We start from the raw sequence: 13,518 nt of genomic DNA on the forward strand, positions 1-13,518 counted from the left end.
GGTTGTCTATTTAAGAGGAGCGGGGAGTCTGCCATTTTTGTCGCTTTAAAACCTCGAAGCTCTTACTTGTTTTGCAAACCAACTGAGAAGAAGAAGAAATGGGTGTTTTGGATCATTTGTCTGACTATTTTGATTGTTCTTCCCACAGCTCTAAGCACAAGAAACGCAAGCAATTGCAGGTAAATTTTGAGGTTTTTTGTGTTCTAGATCTTTATTTTGGTTTGATTTTGTGTTTTTTTTTTGTTTTTATGCTAAACCCAGATGCTTGTTGGCTTGAAAATGGGGTTTTTTTGCTTAGTTTTTAGTGAAAGTTTTGAACTTGAACTAAACCCAGTTGAGTTCTCCAAAAACCCATAAAATTAAGCACAAATTTGCTTGGTGTAGTGGAGAAAAAGTAGGAAGATTTGGGCATTCTAGTAGACGTTAAATCTCACGTTGGTTGGAGAAGTAAACGAATTATTCTTTATAAAGTTGTGGAAACTTCCCTCCAGTAAAAATCCGTTTTAAAAATCTGTTCGAACGGTTATAGTCAAATTCTTTATAAGGGCGTGGAAACTTCTAATTAGTACATGTATTTCAAAATTTTTGAGAGAAAGTCCCAAAAATGGAAGTTTGTAGTGGGCATGGACTCTTACAGTAGCTGGAAAAACCCGAACGGAAAAGTCATGTGCTAGTGGTGGATTTAGATTGTTACAGTAACGGGTGACATTCTTGGTGAAAATTCTAATGAGTATACGCGTTTTACAAATGATAAGAGAGCCTCAAAAGGGTAAGTCAATTGGTAGCGGTGGACTTAGACTGTTATAGTAGTAGATGCGTACGAAAAATCCTGAGGGGCTGTCCGAAAGAGAAAGTCATCCACTAGTAGTGGATTTAAAGTATTATAGTAGCTAGTTTTTTATTATCGGTCAATTATGTTCACTCTCTCGAACTGAAATACATGTCAATTACGGTCAAATTAGCGGGAATTCTAACAATATTTGGATGTTGAAATTGTTAGACGGTGGAGCTGAAGATTCGGATCGACTGCGAAGGGTGTGAGAGGAAGGTGAGGAGAGCATTGGAAGGGATGAAGGGAGTGAAGCAGGTGGACGTGGACCGCAAGGCCAACAAAGCCACCGTTGTCGGATACGTCGAGCCATCCAAAGTGGTGGCGCGTGTCGCTCATCGGACTGGTAAGAAGGCGGAGCTATGGCCCTACGTGCCCTACGACGTCGTGGCACATCCTTACGCGCCGGGAGTGTATGACAAGAAGGCGCCGGCAGGGTACGTGCGGAAAGCTGACGATCCCAACGTGTACCAGCTGGCACGTGCGAGCTCCACAGAGGTTCGCTATACGACAGCGTTTAGTGACGAAAATCCCGCGGCTTGCGCTGTCATGTAATGGTCGCCTACTTTTGTAAATAAGCAGAATAATTTGTCGATTTTGCTTTTATTTTTTGTGGCTTTTAATTTTAATTTATTTCTTTAGACTAAAGTTTTATTATTATTATTATTATTATTATTTTATGGTATGATTTATATTGGCTGTCATTCCCTTTGGTGGGCTTCCTTTTTCAATCAATCATTTCCTAATTCTAGAGTTGTGTGGACTTTATAATTATTGAATTTAATTATGGCTTTAGAAAAGTGTTTACTAAGCAAATAATTAAATAAATATAGGTTAAATAACTCTATTAAAATCACAAAATTTATGTTATTTGATTTATAAATTAAAAAAAATATATATTTTAGTCGGTAAACTTTGAAATTTGGAATATACGATTAAATAAAAAATTTAAATTGATAAAAATTGAGGAAAAAAAATATAATATTTTGAAACACAATAATTGACGGCTCAATTTTCCCAACTAAGGGATCAAAATGGCCGACCAAATTTTCTGATTAGGACCATTATCTCCTCATGTCGACCATGAAAAATAGACCATACGTTTAACCAAATTAGTCATTTAACACATTAATTTTGTGTGGTGGAAAATTGTTAATAAATTGATTCTATAAATAAAGAGACGGTTGTGATTGTGATTATGATTATGATTTTTGATTATATAGCCGCCCTGTTTTATTCGAAGTATAAATAATTTAAGTATAAATCATTTAATTATAATATTAAAGATTTAAATTTTTAATTGAAATACATATATTTTAAGTATAAATCAATTAATTATAATATTAAAGATTTAAAATTTTAATTGAAATACAAATAATTTAAGTATAAATCAATTAATTATAATATTAAAGATTGCAATTTTTAATTGAATACAAATAATTTAAGTATAAATCAATTAATTATAATATTAAAGATTGCAATTTTTAATTGAATACAAATAATTTAACTATAAATCAATTAATTATAATATTAAAGATTTAAAATTTTAATTGAAATACAAATAAATTAACTATAAATCAATTAATTATAATATTAAAGATTACAATTTTTAATTGAATACAAATAATTTAACTATAAATCAATTAATTATAATATTAAAGATTTAAAATTTTAATTGAAATACAAATAATTTAACTATAAATCAATTAATTATAATATTAAAGATTTAAAATTTTAATTGGACTATAAATAATTTTGTGTAATTAGATGAGTTTTTCTATACATCTCGAGGCTTGATTTGCATTCAGGTCATTGAACTTTTACGTTAGATTTTAGGTCGTAAAATTCGTGATCATCTTGTTTTCGGTCTCTACCTTTTTGTGATATAGAGTTCTCGCTAACCGCTCGCAAATATTGTTCGCTTTAGCTCGTTACTTATTGATGTCAGCCTCACGATTTTAAAACACGTCTACTAGGAAGAGGTTTTCACACGCTTTACGAGGAATGCTGCGTTCCTCTTTCCAACTTATGTGAGATCTTACAATCCAACCCCTTTGGGGTCAGCATTCTCGCTGGCACACTATCTCGTGTCTGGCTCTATACCATTTGTAACAACCCAAACCTATTGTTAGTAAAGAGGGTCCGTTTTGGCTCGCATCACCATTAGTCTCACTCCTAAATTTGATTTTTTTTAAACAATTAAGAACAAAAATATAAATTAATTGTTGGGTGGGCTGGGCTTGATGATCTCATCGGCGGCCCAAATCTCGGCCCAAATTGTTCAAATCTATGGATCTATATAAAGCGCGCCATCTTGCTCGAAGCCCAAGAAGTTTAGCGGGAAAAAGGAATTCACGAAGCTTAGTTGGAGTCCGGAGCAAGAGCAATGGCGGAAGAACAAGCTGGCGGTGTCGATGAGGTGGTGGAGGAATTCGCCATCTGGAAGAAGAACTCTCCCTATCTGTATGATCTTCTCATTTCCCACTCACTGGAATGGCCATCTCTCACCGTCGATTGGGTTCAATCGGCACCATTTCCTCACCAGGCCAACCCATCTCTTGCCGTCCACAAGCTTGTCCTCGGAACCCACACATCGGAGGATGTCCCCAATTACCTCATGGTGGCCGATTGTATTTTACCGGTCAAAGCATCCGAAACTAGAATCGACATTAGTGAGGAAAATCCCATTATGCCAAAGGTTAGTGATGAATTGTTGTTTAGTGCATGCTAGGTGTTTGATGAAATGTCTAACTGAAATTTTGTTGTGTTTTGGCAGATAGAGATAACCCAGAAGATACGTGTTGAAGGGGAGGTGAACAGAGCGCGGTGCATGCCGCAGAACCCACAAATTGTTGGTGCAAAAACGAGTGGATGTGAGGTGTATGTTTTTAATTGTGCTAAACAAGGGGCAAAGGCTCAGGGAGATGAGTGCGACCCTGATTTGAGATTGAGGGGTCATGATAAGGAGGGTTATGGGTTATCTTGGAGTCCGTTTAAGGAGGGTTACCTCTTAAGTGGCTCAAATGATCAGAAAATCTGTTTGTGGGATGTGTCTTCCATGGCTGACAAGAATGTGCTTGATGCAATGCACGTTTATGAGGTAATTTTTGGCGACTGAACTTCCTGTTCTTGATTGGAGACTATTGTTATTAACTTAATTTTGAATGATATTGCTGTTTCTATAATCAGGCTCATGAAAGCGTGGTCGGGGATGTGTCATGGCATTTGAAGAATGAGAATTTGTTTGGATCTGTAGGCGATGATTGCTTGTTGGTGATATGGGATTTGCGTACAAATAAATCAGTGGATTCTGTTCGAGCTCACGAGGAGGAGGTAATGCTATTCGGGACCTTTTCTTAACATTACACAAGTAACTATTATTCTCGCCTACAGTTTATCTCGATGGCACATATTTTAGCATGAAATCACACATAATCTTGGATGCAATTCTTCCGGACGAAATGATAAGTGTCAACAATGTTGAATTTTGCAAAGCTAGAGGTCCAAGGATCCTTGCAAAATTTCACAAATAAAGCTAATTTAACGAATGATTCCAACTAAGAACTAGTTAGAAGGATGAATAACTCTTAGATCGAACTTGGAATCTATGATGGTCACTCTTAGATCCCAAGACGACCCACTCCAGAATCAGCTTGATCAAGACTAATCCAATGAATTGGTTTTACTTCAAACCTAAAACCTAAACAAGGTTTGAAAAAGAAAAATAACACCTAGAGGGTTTCAAGAAAACACAAGGTTTAGACCCCAACACTATTAAATGAAAATTGAAGAAAATAACACGACATAAATAGTCAGTTCAAATACCAAAGACAAAAAGTCATCTAATCACTTTTCAATGTCAAGGGGTATTTATTCCCCCTCCATTCTTTTCTTGATTTTATACTTAAATCTTCTTTGTCTTACTTCTTATAATTGCTCATTCGGGTACATGCAATTAATTAGTGGTTGGATTCATACACTGATTTTAGCAGTTATCTCTTGGGGTTGGTGGAATCGAGGTTCAACTGACCCGACACTAGCTGTAGGCTGGAGATAGGTCCGAGGGAGGGTATACACACCCTTTGACCACATTTCCGACCAACCGGCCAACTTAGGCTTAGTAGATTTCAGTTGTTCTGAACAACTGAAATCTGTTGCCTATACAGAATGATTGATCATGATTAAGATTTTACTGTCTTGGGTTAGAATTATATTTTGGAGGAGCAGCTTATTCCCTTTCCTTGGTGAAAGTGAAACCAACTAGTTTTTTAAATTTCATAAAGTTTCTTTTCTTTGGATTACAGGTGAACTATGTTTCTTTCAATCCTTATAACGAATGGATTGTAGCAACGGCCTCCTCAGATACCACAGTGGGTCTGTTTGATCTCCGAAAGCTCGCCGAACCACTGCACGTTCTTAGCAGCCATGCGTATGTCTCTACATATCCCTATCAGATCATCAGTCTTAATAATACATTCGTGATGGTTCCTTTTAAGTGTCAATCGTTAAATTAATGTCTATTTTGAATGACCTTTCAAGTACTTAAAAAAGTGATTTTAAGTGCTCGAAAAGCCATTCCGAATACATGATTAGGAGGGGGAGGGGGGGTAAGTACTGATTTGTAGTTGTTGGTGACAGGGAGGGAGTGTTTCAGGTGGAGTGGGATCCAAATCATGAAACTGTGTTGGCATCTTCTGGTGACGATAGAAGGTTAATAGTGTGGGATCTAAACAGCATAGGAAGCGAGCAAGATGGAGAGGCTGAAGATGGGCCTCCAGAGCTGTTGTTTTCACATGGAGGTCACAAGGCTAAAATATCAGACTTCAGCTGGAACACCCACGAGCCATGGGTCATTTCAAGTGTGGCTGAAGATAACTCAGTACAGGTCTGGCAAATGGCCAAAAGTATCTACCGATGACACCCGACCCGACCCGACCCGACCGAAAGGGTTACTACTCAGGTTTGGAGAAACCCATCGTTCAACTTAGCTAATTTAAAGGTTTTCAGATATATTAGGTTGCCTTCTTCTTCTTCTTGTGTTGTATGTTTTGATCAATATTTTCTCAATTATCAACAAAATAGTTTGATCTCCTTCATATTTTCCATCTTTTGAAGCAGGAACAGAAAGAAAGATGTCTTGAAGAAAATATTTAGAATGTTTATTGTGAACTGTAATCAAATAGAGTACAAAGCTAATATTATTGGACACACTGCCTTCTATTAGTCTCCATAGAGATCAGGCCAAAATGAAATGGTGAACAAAGCTAATATAAATGGAGCCATTCACTTCTTCAGCCCTACTTTCATTCACTACAACTCTGCTAAGCTCTACTCAATATCACTTCTCAACATATGAAGAAGCTCTGCCATTTTCGAGTACCTCAAATGGGTCGAGAGAAGATCGATAACGAGAAGGTAATCAGATGTTGCAGTGACTGAGGTATATGCAGCACCCCACGGGCATTGCCGGAGTGTAGATGTTGATGTTTGACTGATCAGTTCATCAGGTTCATGTCTCTTTACGTTTTCCTCCTAATAACAAAAGGGAAAAATAAAGAGTTACCGACTTATATAAAAGCACCCAGTTACTTTCAAATGATAATGGCCGATTTGGAATGACTTTTCAAGTGCTTATGGTCCGTTTTCCTGAACAGGGTCAAATGTATCAGCTCATTTGAGAGAAAAAGACATCTTTCCAAAAACATAGACAAGTAGGATCAGAGTCCCAGGCAGATTCATAAGCATCAAATCAATGAGTTCTTAATTTATCAATGTTATATTCAGGGGTAATCGATAGGCTTAGAACTTGCAAAGCCATTCTAATGCAAGGCTATTCTACCAAATTTGTAGTGCTACGCAGAACAATCCTAAGTCATGTGATGGTGGATTGACAGGAGATTATGAATACACATGAAGTTTACAATTACAGACAATCCTTTCTATGGTAACAAAATTAGAACATCAAACTTTTAGACATTACATCACAGAGGCAGATAAAGCACGAAGTCATGCATGGATTTAAGCAACCTATTCAGGACCTCGATGTCCCGTGCCTAGATATCCGAAACGAGGATTGAAACATACACAAATCCAAACTATACAAAAAGGACTGTAAGTTGGAAATGGCAATCAGCTGTACAGACTATTGCACATGCTTCTTAAACTCAAAAGGCGAGACGAACAATGAATCACAAACAAACAATGAGAGAAAAAAAGAGGATTATCAGCAAAATTAACTCTACTTCATCCAACTAATCACTCAAAACACATCATAGAAGATGGAACAACCCTCAGTTTTTACCTTTCTTCTTCATTGCTCCTGAAGAAATATCGTTCGAGACAGCGTTCCGTAGTCCACACCCGGGTAGCTCTTCTGATGTCAAGCCATGACTAGCCAAACATTGAAGATTTTCAAATTCACAAGCACCAAAACTCTGTCCATTTATCACAGCACCTTCACTGCTTCTGCTACCATCGACCCCTGGATGGAGGCAGTAAATCTGATCATTCTCACACCGGACATTACACGGGTTCATCAAATAAGCACCAGGGATGCTTGGATTAGCCAAGTTAGGATTAACAGCTTTCTGATATGGGAAAGAACCAATCTCCCCTTCAATTCTGCCCCTAATATCCACAAGCAAACACTTGAGCCTAGCAACCTCAGCCTCAAGTGCTGCCTGCCCCTGCAACCTCTTCACCAAATGCTGATTCAAAGCCCTCAATCTAACAACCTCGTCCTCTAATGAAGCTGCCCTAGCCTTCTTCTTCTCCCGGTACTTACGAACAGCTTCACGGTTACCCAACGGCCGTTTCTTCGATTTCTTCTCGGTCGATTCCGCCGTGTCATCAGTAACAACCTTGTCTTCTTCACTTGGAGCAGGGACAATCTTAGTGTGGACATGAAAACATGTGTGAGTATGAGAGTAGTCAGGGCCCGGTGGATTGCAAGTATGCGTGTGAGTACAAGTATGAGTGTCCTTCAGAAGTTCATCAAAGAAACCATCCATTGAACAACTGCTCGGAATCTCCATATTTGGACTCGAAAACACTTCCTGATTCGAAAAATCAAGCTCTCCGTCCTCCATCGCCGAACAATATAATACAAATCGGAGAGTGTAATTCAAAACCAGTACAGATAAAAATATCGAACTCAGCTACCAATTCCTGGACTCTGAATCAGAAATTAAGCTTCAGAATCACCACAATCAGTCACGAAATCTTGCTAAGGTCATAAAAGCCGATTACAAAACTCATTAATCCTACCTAGGGAATTTCACTAATACAGTCAAGTCAACCAACGAAGAACAATTAATGAATCTACTAATATTCACGCCGCCGCATTAATCAAAAGCACCAAAAAACAAAGCAATGCTCACCGACAAAACCGCCACAGAAATCATTCGAACAGCCTACAATCGAACAGAAACCGAAGCATTTGAAATTAACTGCGAAATCAGAGGAGAAAATGGATTAAGAAGAGAAACCCTAGGGTTACCACATCGGTGAAGAACATTCAGCGAAAGGGAAAGGGAAAGGACCAAAATCCATCAATGGTTTCAGGAATTCCATTAATTTTTCATACTTTTCTCTGAGATAGAGAATTTCTGTTTGTCATTGGATGCCGATGAAGGTAATTTTACAAATCTTTGGAGGACAGAAATGTAATTTCGCAACAAATACTGACATTTGTGGGCCCCGCTCAAATCAAGACCGTCAAATAGTTCCGATTTTATTTAATGATTAAAAAAGCGAAAATTTCTATTTATTCCCTTTTTCTATTTAGTTCTAATTAAAATTTATTATCCAATTATAAAATTAATAATTTTGTGTGAGGGGAAAATTAAAATTCTTAATTTGGGTATCAAAAATAAAAAAAATTATAAAATTATCGATCCATCAAAATCAACGAAAATCGATCAAGCGAATAACCGTACGATGAAAAAAAAACCCTAATTTTTCTAAAACGCTGATGTTTTCTCCTTTGTAGTTTACGAACACTGGCATCTTCATTTTAATGTTCTTTTAAGAATCGTAAATGTGTAAGGTTTAGCTTTCGCTAAGACCCATAATTTTTAAATATTCGTGTAACGATCCAGACTCACCGCTAGCCGATAGTGTCCTATTTGGGCTTTCCATTGAGGGGAAGACTCACCACTAGCAGATATTGTCCTATTTGGGCTTTCCCTTTCGAGCTTTTCGAGCTTCCCTTCAAGGCTTTAAAAAGCGTCTACTAGGGAAGGTTTCCACGCCCAACGTCATCACTGGCACTTTTTCCTTCCTCCACTCAATAATGTGGGACCGCCCCCAAATCCACCCCCTTTGGGGCCAGTGTCCTTACTGACACATTGCCTCGTGTCTACCCCCTTCGGTGAAGAGCAAAAAGCTCTTCACCAGCAGATATTGTCCTCTTTAGGCTTTTCCTTTCGGGCTTCCCCTCAAGGGTTTAAAACGCGTCTGCTAGGAGAAGGTTTCCACACCCTTATATAAATGGTGGTTTGTTCTCCTCCCAACCAATGTGGGACATCACAATTCCAGACATTGGTGGAGAATAAGAAAATATTGGCCGGTTCGAAAAAAAAAATAGAAAAATTCACTTAATCATGATTAAAAAAATAATAAAGTTTATTATTTTAACATTCATAATTTAAAATTTCTCGACCACTCGACTTTTTAATTTTGTGTTAAATAAAAGTTTAAATTTATAACGCGGAAAAATAAAAAAATTATTAGATATAAAATTAAAAAAATTTATTTAATTTTAATTAAGTTTATAATTTAATAATTAAAATTATAAATATCCATTTTAAAAAGAAATTAAAATTTAAAGAATATGAGCCAACCCCTTCAACCCCTTAAATTTTCTACGCCCTTTGCATGCGCCTTCTCCAACTCCTTCATTTCAGCCTCTTCCAACCATGCTGCAAGCCACCCACCCGACTCAACTCTCCCTCCTTCGGTTCGTTGTAGTCTCGACGTCTCTTCCGCCGCCGTTTCTCTCTCGTTATCGCCCACCCGTCTCCGACGTCGTTGCCATTTCTTGCCTTTCGTTGTCGTAGGCGTCTCATCGATGACAATGCCATCTCTTACAACTTTCTTTACCTTTCTCTTGTTGTTATCTGCCTGAATTCTCATCGCTTGACGTGATACGCCACAAACAATGAAACAATCCATAGGAAAAAGAAGGAAAGAAAAAACCCGAACAAAACGAGCTCGATTTCTAACTTCTTGTACGTGTTTTGGTTAGGGTTTAAGAGAAAGAAGATTTGCAAGATATATATAGACACGAGCGTTCCATTTATAATAGTAAGAATTAGCCATAACCCCCAAACAACTAATTGTATGTTAACATAACAATACTTTGGTTTCGGTAGCTACAACAAATAACACTATCAATGAGTTGTTTTAACACACTATTGATAAAATTGTCCCGTCGTATTTTATCGAGAAAAAAGTCACGTTTTTTTTTCTTCGAGTCTTATGTATTAGTTGGGAGAGACAACGCTCGGGTGGATAACCGATAATTTTTTAATCCTCTAACGATAGAGCTCGATATTTTCTATGCACTAGGAATTAGATTATACGCATAAAAAGTTCTAATTATATAAAATAAAAATTACAAGATAAATCAAAATAAGCACACTAATTAGGAAGGCTCGATGGCTAAGTCAAATTAGGATTAGCGTTGATGTAGTAAGAATCGGGGCTATACGGATTAACCCTACCATGCCTGTAACGTCCCAGATCCACGCTAGCAAATATTGTCCTCTTTGGGCTTTCCCTTTCGGGCTTGCCCTCAAGGCTTTAAAACGCGTCTGTTAGGAGAAGGTTTCCATACGCTTATAAATGGTGGTTTGTTCCCCTCCTCATCTAATGTGGGACATCACAACACTCTTTCCTTCCTCCAATCGATGTGGGACCACCCCCAAATCCACCCCCTTTGGGGGCCAGCGTCCTTACTGGCACACCGCCTCGTATCTACCCCCCTTCGGGGAACAGCGAGAAGGCTGACACATCGTCCAGTGTCTGGCTCTGATACCATTTGTAACGTCTCAGATCCACCGCTAGCAGATATTGTCCTCTTTGAGCTTTTCCTTTCGAGCTTGTCCTCAAGGATTTAAAACGTGTCTACTAGGGGAAGGTTTCCACACCGTTATAAATGGTGGTTTGTTCTCCTCCCCAACCAATATGGGACATCACAATGCCCGTCTTCCCTTTTAATTTATATGAAGTTTGTTTAGGGTTTATCAATCGAACCTGAGCCAAACTAAGCTCGTATTGAGTTTTAACCGCTCGAGTCTATTTAATCTAGTTGTAGGTAACCAAACCTAAATTAGACTGTAACCCACCTGAAGTCTGGTCGACCACGACCTAACTCGGGTGAAGAGCTTGACATGCTTTCGTTCGATAAAATTAGTATCCGAAAGGTGTTACGCTTGTTTTATCATTCGTAGAATTAAAGTGAAATTATATGATAGAAAATGATTCATATATTATAATGAAGGTCCAAAGTTTTGTGACACATTATATTAACCCATTGCATATTTGTGGGTCCAGCTCCTAGCTTGGGATTCATATTTGACCTTATCAGACTTGCACATATGAGCAATCTCAGGAACCAGTGGATCATCCGGGTTTGGGTCGGTCAATAGTGAGCAAATTGAGAGCAAAACCTATAACCAAAAATAAATAAATAGATAAATGAGAATAACGCTCGACGTTCTCGAGTATCGATATGAATCAAATTAAGATTAAAAGAAAAATTGTAAGAGATTGAATTAACGTTCTTTTGAATGGATTTCACGTAATAATGTTTTGAATCATTCGTTTGGATTAAGGTTGTTTAAAGAATTCGATGGCTCGAAAAATCTGATCAACCTGACCCAAATCGTGGGTTGGGTTCGGGTATGAACTTATTTGAATCAATCCAACAAAAAAATTTATGGTGGGGTTGGGTTGAGTTCATTATGTAATATGGGTTGTTTCGGTTAAATAAATTTGCAATTCGAACAATCGGGTTGGGTTGGGTTGATCTAAAAAACGTCCTAGCCAATACCCAATTTTCGATCTATAAACACCTCTGGTTGATGTTCTTCTTCGAATGTTAAGTTCAGATATTAATTTTAACTCGTGGGATCCAAATGGCTCTGTTATGATGAAATAATATTAACGATTCAAACCTTTGATATTGTGAGGGCCGGACTCCATTGTTCTTTGAGGATATCCAAGCAAATGTTGCCATTGTTGTTTATGTTGGGATGGAACACCTTCGTCTTAAAGGCAACCTGCGATTAATAGTGTTTGAATTTCGAACTTAAACTTGACGTTTTTAAAAGTTACGCAAACCCGACCCTAAACGAGAGGGAAAAAGCCCTACAAATGGGTTACCTTAGGAGGTTTGAAGGGATAATCAGGAGGAAAATGAATGGTAACAAGAAAAACTCCACCGGCATAGGGACTGTCACAAGGACCAAGAATGGTTGCTTGCCAATGGAACATATCCTCTGCCACAGGCCCTGAAAAATGCACCATAACGTAAGCTTTTGTTCAAACAATAATAAATAAATCGTTCGTCTAACCGTTCAAGTCCACTGTTAGTAGATATTGTCTGTTTTGGCCTGTTACGTGTCGTCGTCAAGTCTTACGATTTTAAAATACGTCTCTTAGGGAGAAGTTTCTATACCCTTATAAAGAATGTTTCGTTTTCCTCTCCAACCGTTGTGGGATCTCACAATCCACCTCCCTTGGGGACCAGCGTCCTCGCTGACATGTTACTCGGTGTCTGGCTCTGATACCATTTGTAACAGCCCAACCCCATGGCTAACAGATATTGTCCGCTTTGGCCTGTTATGTGTTGTTGTCAGCCTCACGGTTTTAAAACGCGTATGTTAGGGAGAGGTTTCCATACTCTTACAAGGAATGTTTCGTTTTCCTCTCTAACTGTTGTGGGATCTCACAATCCACCCCCTTTGGGAGCCAGCGTTTTCGCTGGCACATCACTCGGTGTCTGGTTCTGATACCATTTGTAATAGTTCAACCCCACCGCTAACCGATATTGTCCGCTTTGACCCTTTACGTATTGTTGTCAGTCTCACTGTTTTAAAACACATATATTAGGGAGAGGTTTCCGTACTCTTATAAGAAATGTTTCGTTCTCCTCTCCAACTGATATGGGATCTCACAATCCACCCTCTTAGGGGCCAGCATCTTCGCTGGCACGTCACTCGGCGTCTGGCTCTGATACCATTTGTAACAACCGAACCTCACCGCTAACATATATAGTCCGCTTTGGCCCGTTACGTATTGTTGCCAGCCTCACTGTTTTAAAACGCATATGTTAAGGAGATGTTTCCATACTCTTATAAGGAATGTTTCGTTCTCCTCTCCAACCTATATGGGATCTCCCAATCCACCCCCTTGGGGGCCAGCGTCCTCGCTGGCATACCGCTCGGTGTTTGGCTCTAATACCATTTGTAACAGCCCAAGTTCACCACTAACAGATATTGTCCATTTTAGCTAGTTACGCATCCCACCGTCAGCCTCACAGTTTTAAAACAGGTTTGTTAGGGAGAGGTTTCCACACTCTTATAACGAATCTCATTCTCCTCTCCAACCGATGTGGGATCTCACAGCTTGATCTTCTAATTTTCACCTCGTAATTATTTAACACAAAAAAAAAAAAAAAAAAA

The 13,518-nt window shown here is 38.4% G+C and overlaps 4 protein-coding genes across 7 annotated transcripts in view; 2 read left to right on the top strand and 2 right to left on the bottom strand.

Annotated features, from left to right (window-relative positions):
* Positions 1–1,477, top strand: LOC111455154 (heavy metal-associated isoprenylated plant protein 26-like). The gene is made up of 2 exons (XM_023096711.1): positions 1–179; positions 1,001–1,477. The coding sequence occupies exons 1-2, from the start codon at positions 99–101 to the stop codon at positions 1,382–1,384; spliced, it is 465 nt and encodes a 154-aa protein (XP_022952479.1). The 5' UTR covers positions 1–98; the 3' UTR covers positions 1,385–1,477.
* Positions 1,478–3,173: 1,696 nt separating this feature from the next.
* On the top strand, positions 3,174–6,111 carry LOC111455143 (WD-40 repeat-containing protein MSI2-like). Of its 3 annotated transcripts, none has more exons than XM_023096695.1 (6): positions 3,174–3,527; positions 3,606–3,929; positions 4,019–4,162; positions 5,134–5,258; positions 5,468–5,789; positions 5,945–6,111. In XM_023096695.1, the coding sequence occupies exons 1-5, from the start codon at positions 3,216–3,218 to the stop codon at positions 5,745–5,747; spliced, it is 1,185 nt and encodes a 394-aa protein (XP_022952463.1). In that variant the 5' UTR covers positions 3,174–3,215; the 3' UTR covers positions 5,748–5,789; positions 5,945–6,111. The 3 variants fall into 3 exon arrangements, with proteins under 3 accessions (XP_022952463.1, XP_022952462.1, XP_022952461.1); XM_023096694.1 differs by having other exon boundaries at positions 5,948–6,111; XM_023096693.1 differs by having other exon boundaries at positions 5,468–6,111.
* On the bottom strand, positions 5,967–8,418 carry LOC111455147 (basic leucine zipper 23-like). Of its 2 annotated transcripts, XM_023096703.1 has the most exons (3): positions 8,209–8,418; positions 7,131–8,003; positions 5,967–6,361 (listed from the first exon to the last, which is right to left on the bottom strand). In XM_023096703.1, the coding sequence occupies exons 2-3, from the start codon at positions 7,915–7,917 to the stop codon at positions 6,339–6,341; spliced, it is 810 nt and encodes a 269-aa protein (XP_022952471.1). In that variant the 5' UTR covers positions 7,918–8,003; positions 8,209–8,418; the 3' UTR covers positions 5,967–6,338. The 2 variants fall into 2 exon arrangements, with proteins under 2 accessions (XP_022952471.1, XP_022952470.1); XM_023096702.1 differs by having other exon boundaries at positions 7,131–8,413.
* A 2,883-nt stretch (positions 8,419–11,301) lies between these two features.
* The window catches only part of LOC111455155 (ubiquitin-conjugating enzyme E2 5B-like), a 2,627-nt gene continuing 410 nt past the window's right edge, over positions 11,302–13,518 (bottom strand). The window contains exons 2-4 of the mRNA XM_023096712.1: positions 12,218–12,345; positions 12,010–12,114; positions 11,302–11,502 (exon numbers count right to left, since the gene is read on the bottom strand). Coding sequence (XP_022952480.1) covers positions 11,359–11,502; positions 12,010–12,114; positions 12,218–12,345 — 377 coding nt within the window. The 3' untranslated portion in view covers positions 11,302–11,358. The remainder of the gene's footprint in view (positions 11,503–12,009; positions 12,115–12,217; positions 12,346–13,518) is intronic.

Source organism: Cucurbita moschata, unplaced genomic scaffold (assembly GCF_002738365.1).
Source record: "Cucurbita moschata cultivar Rifu unplaced genomic scaffold, Cmos_1.0 Cmo_Scf00017, whole genome shotgun sequence".
In the NCBI taxonomy this organism is placed as follows: domain Eukaryota; kingdom Viridiplantae; phylum Streptophyta; class Magnoliopsida; order Cucurbitales; family Cucurbitaceae; genus Cucurbita; species Cucurbita moschata.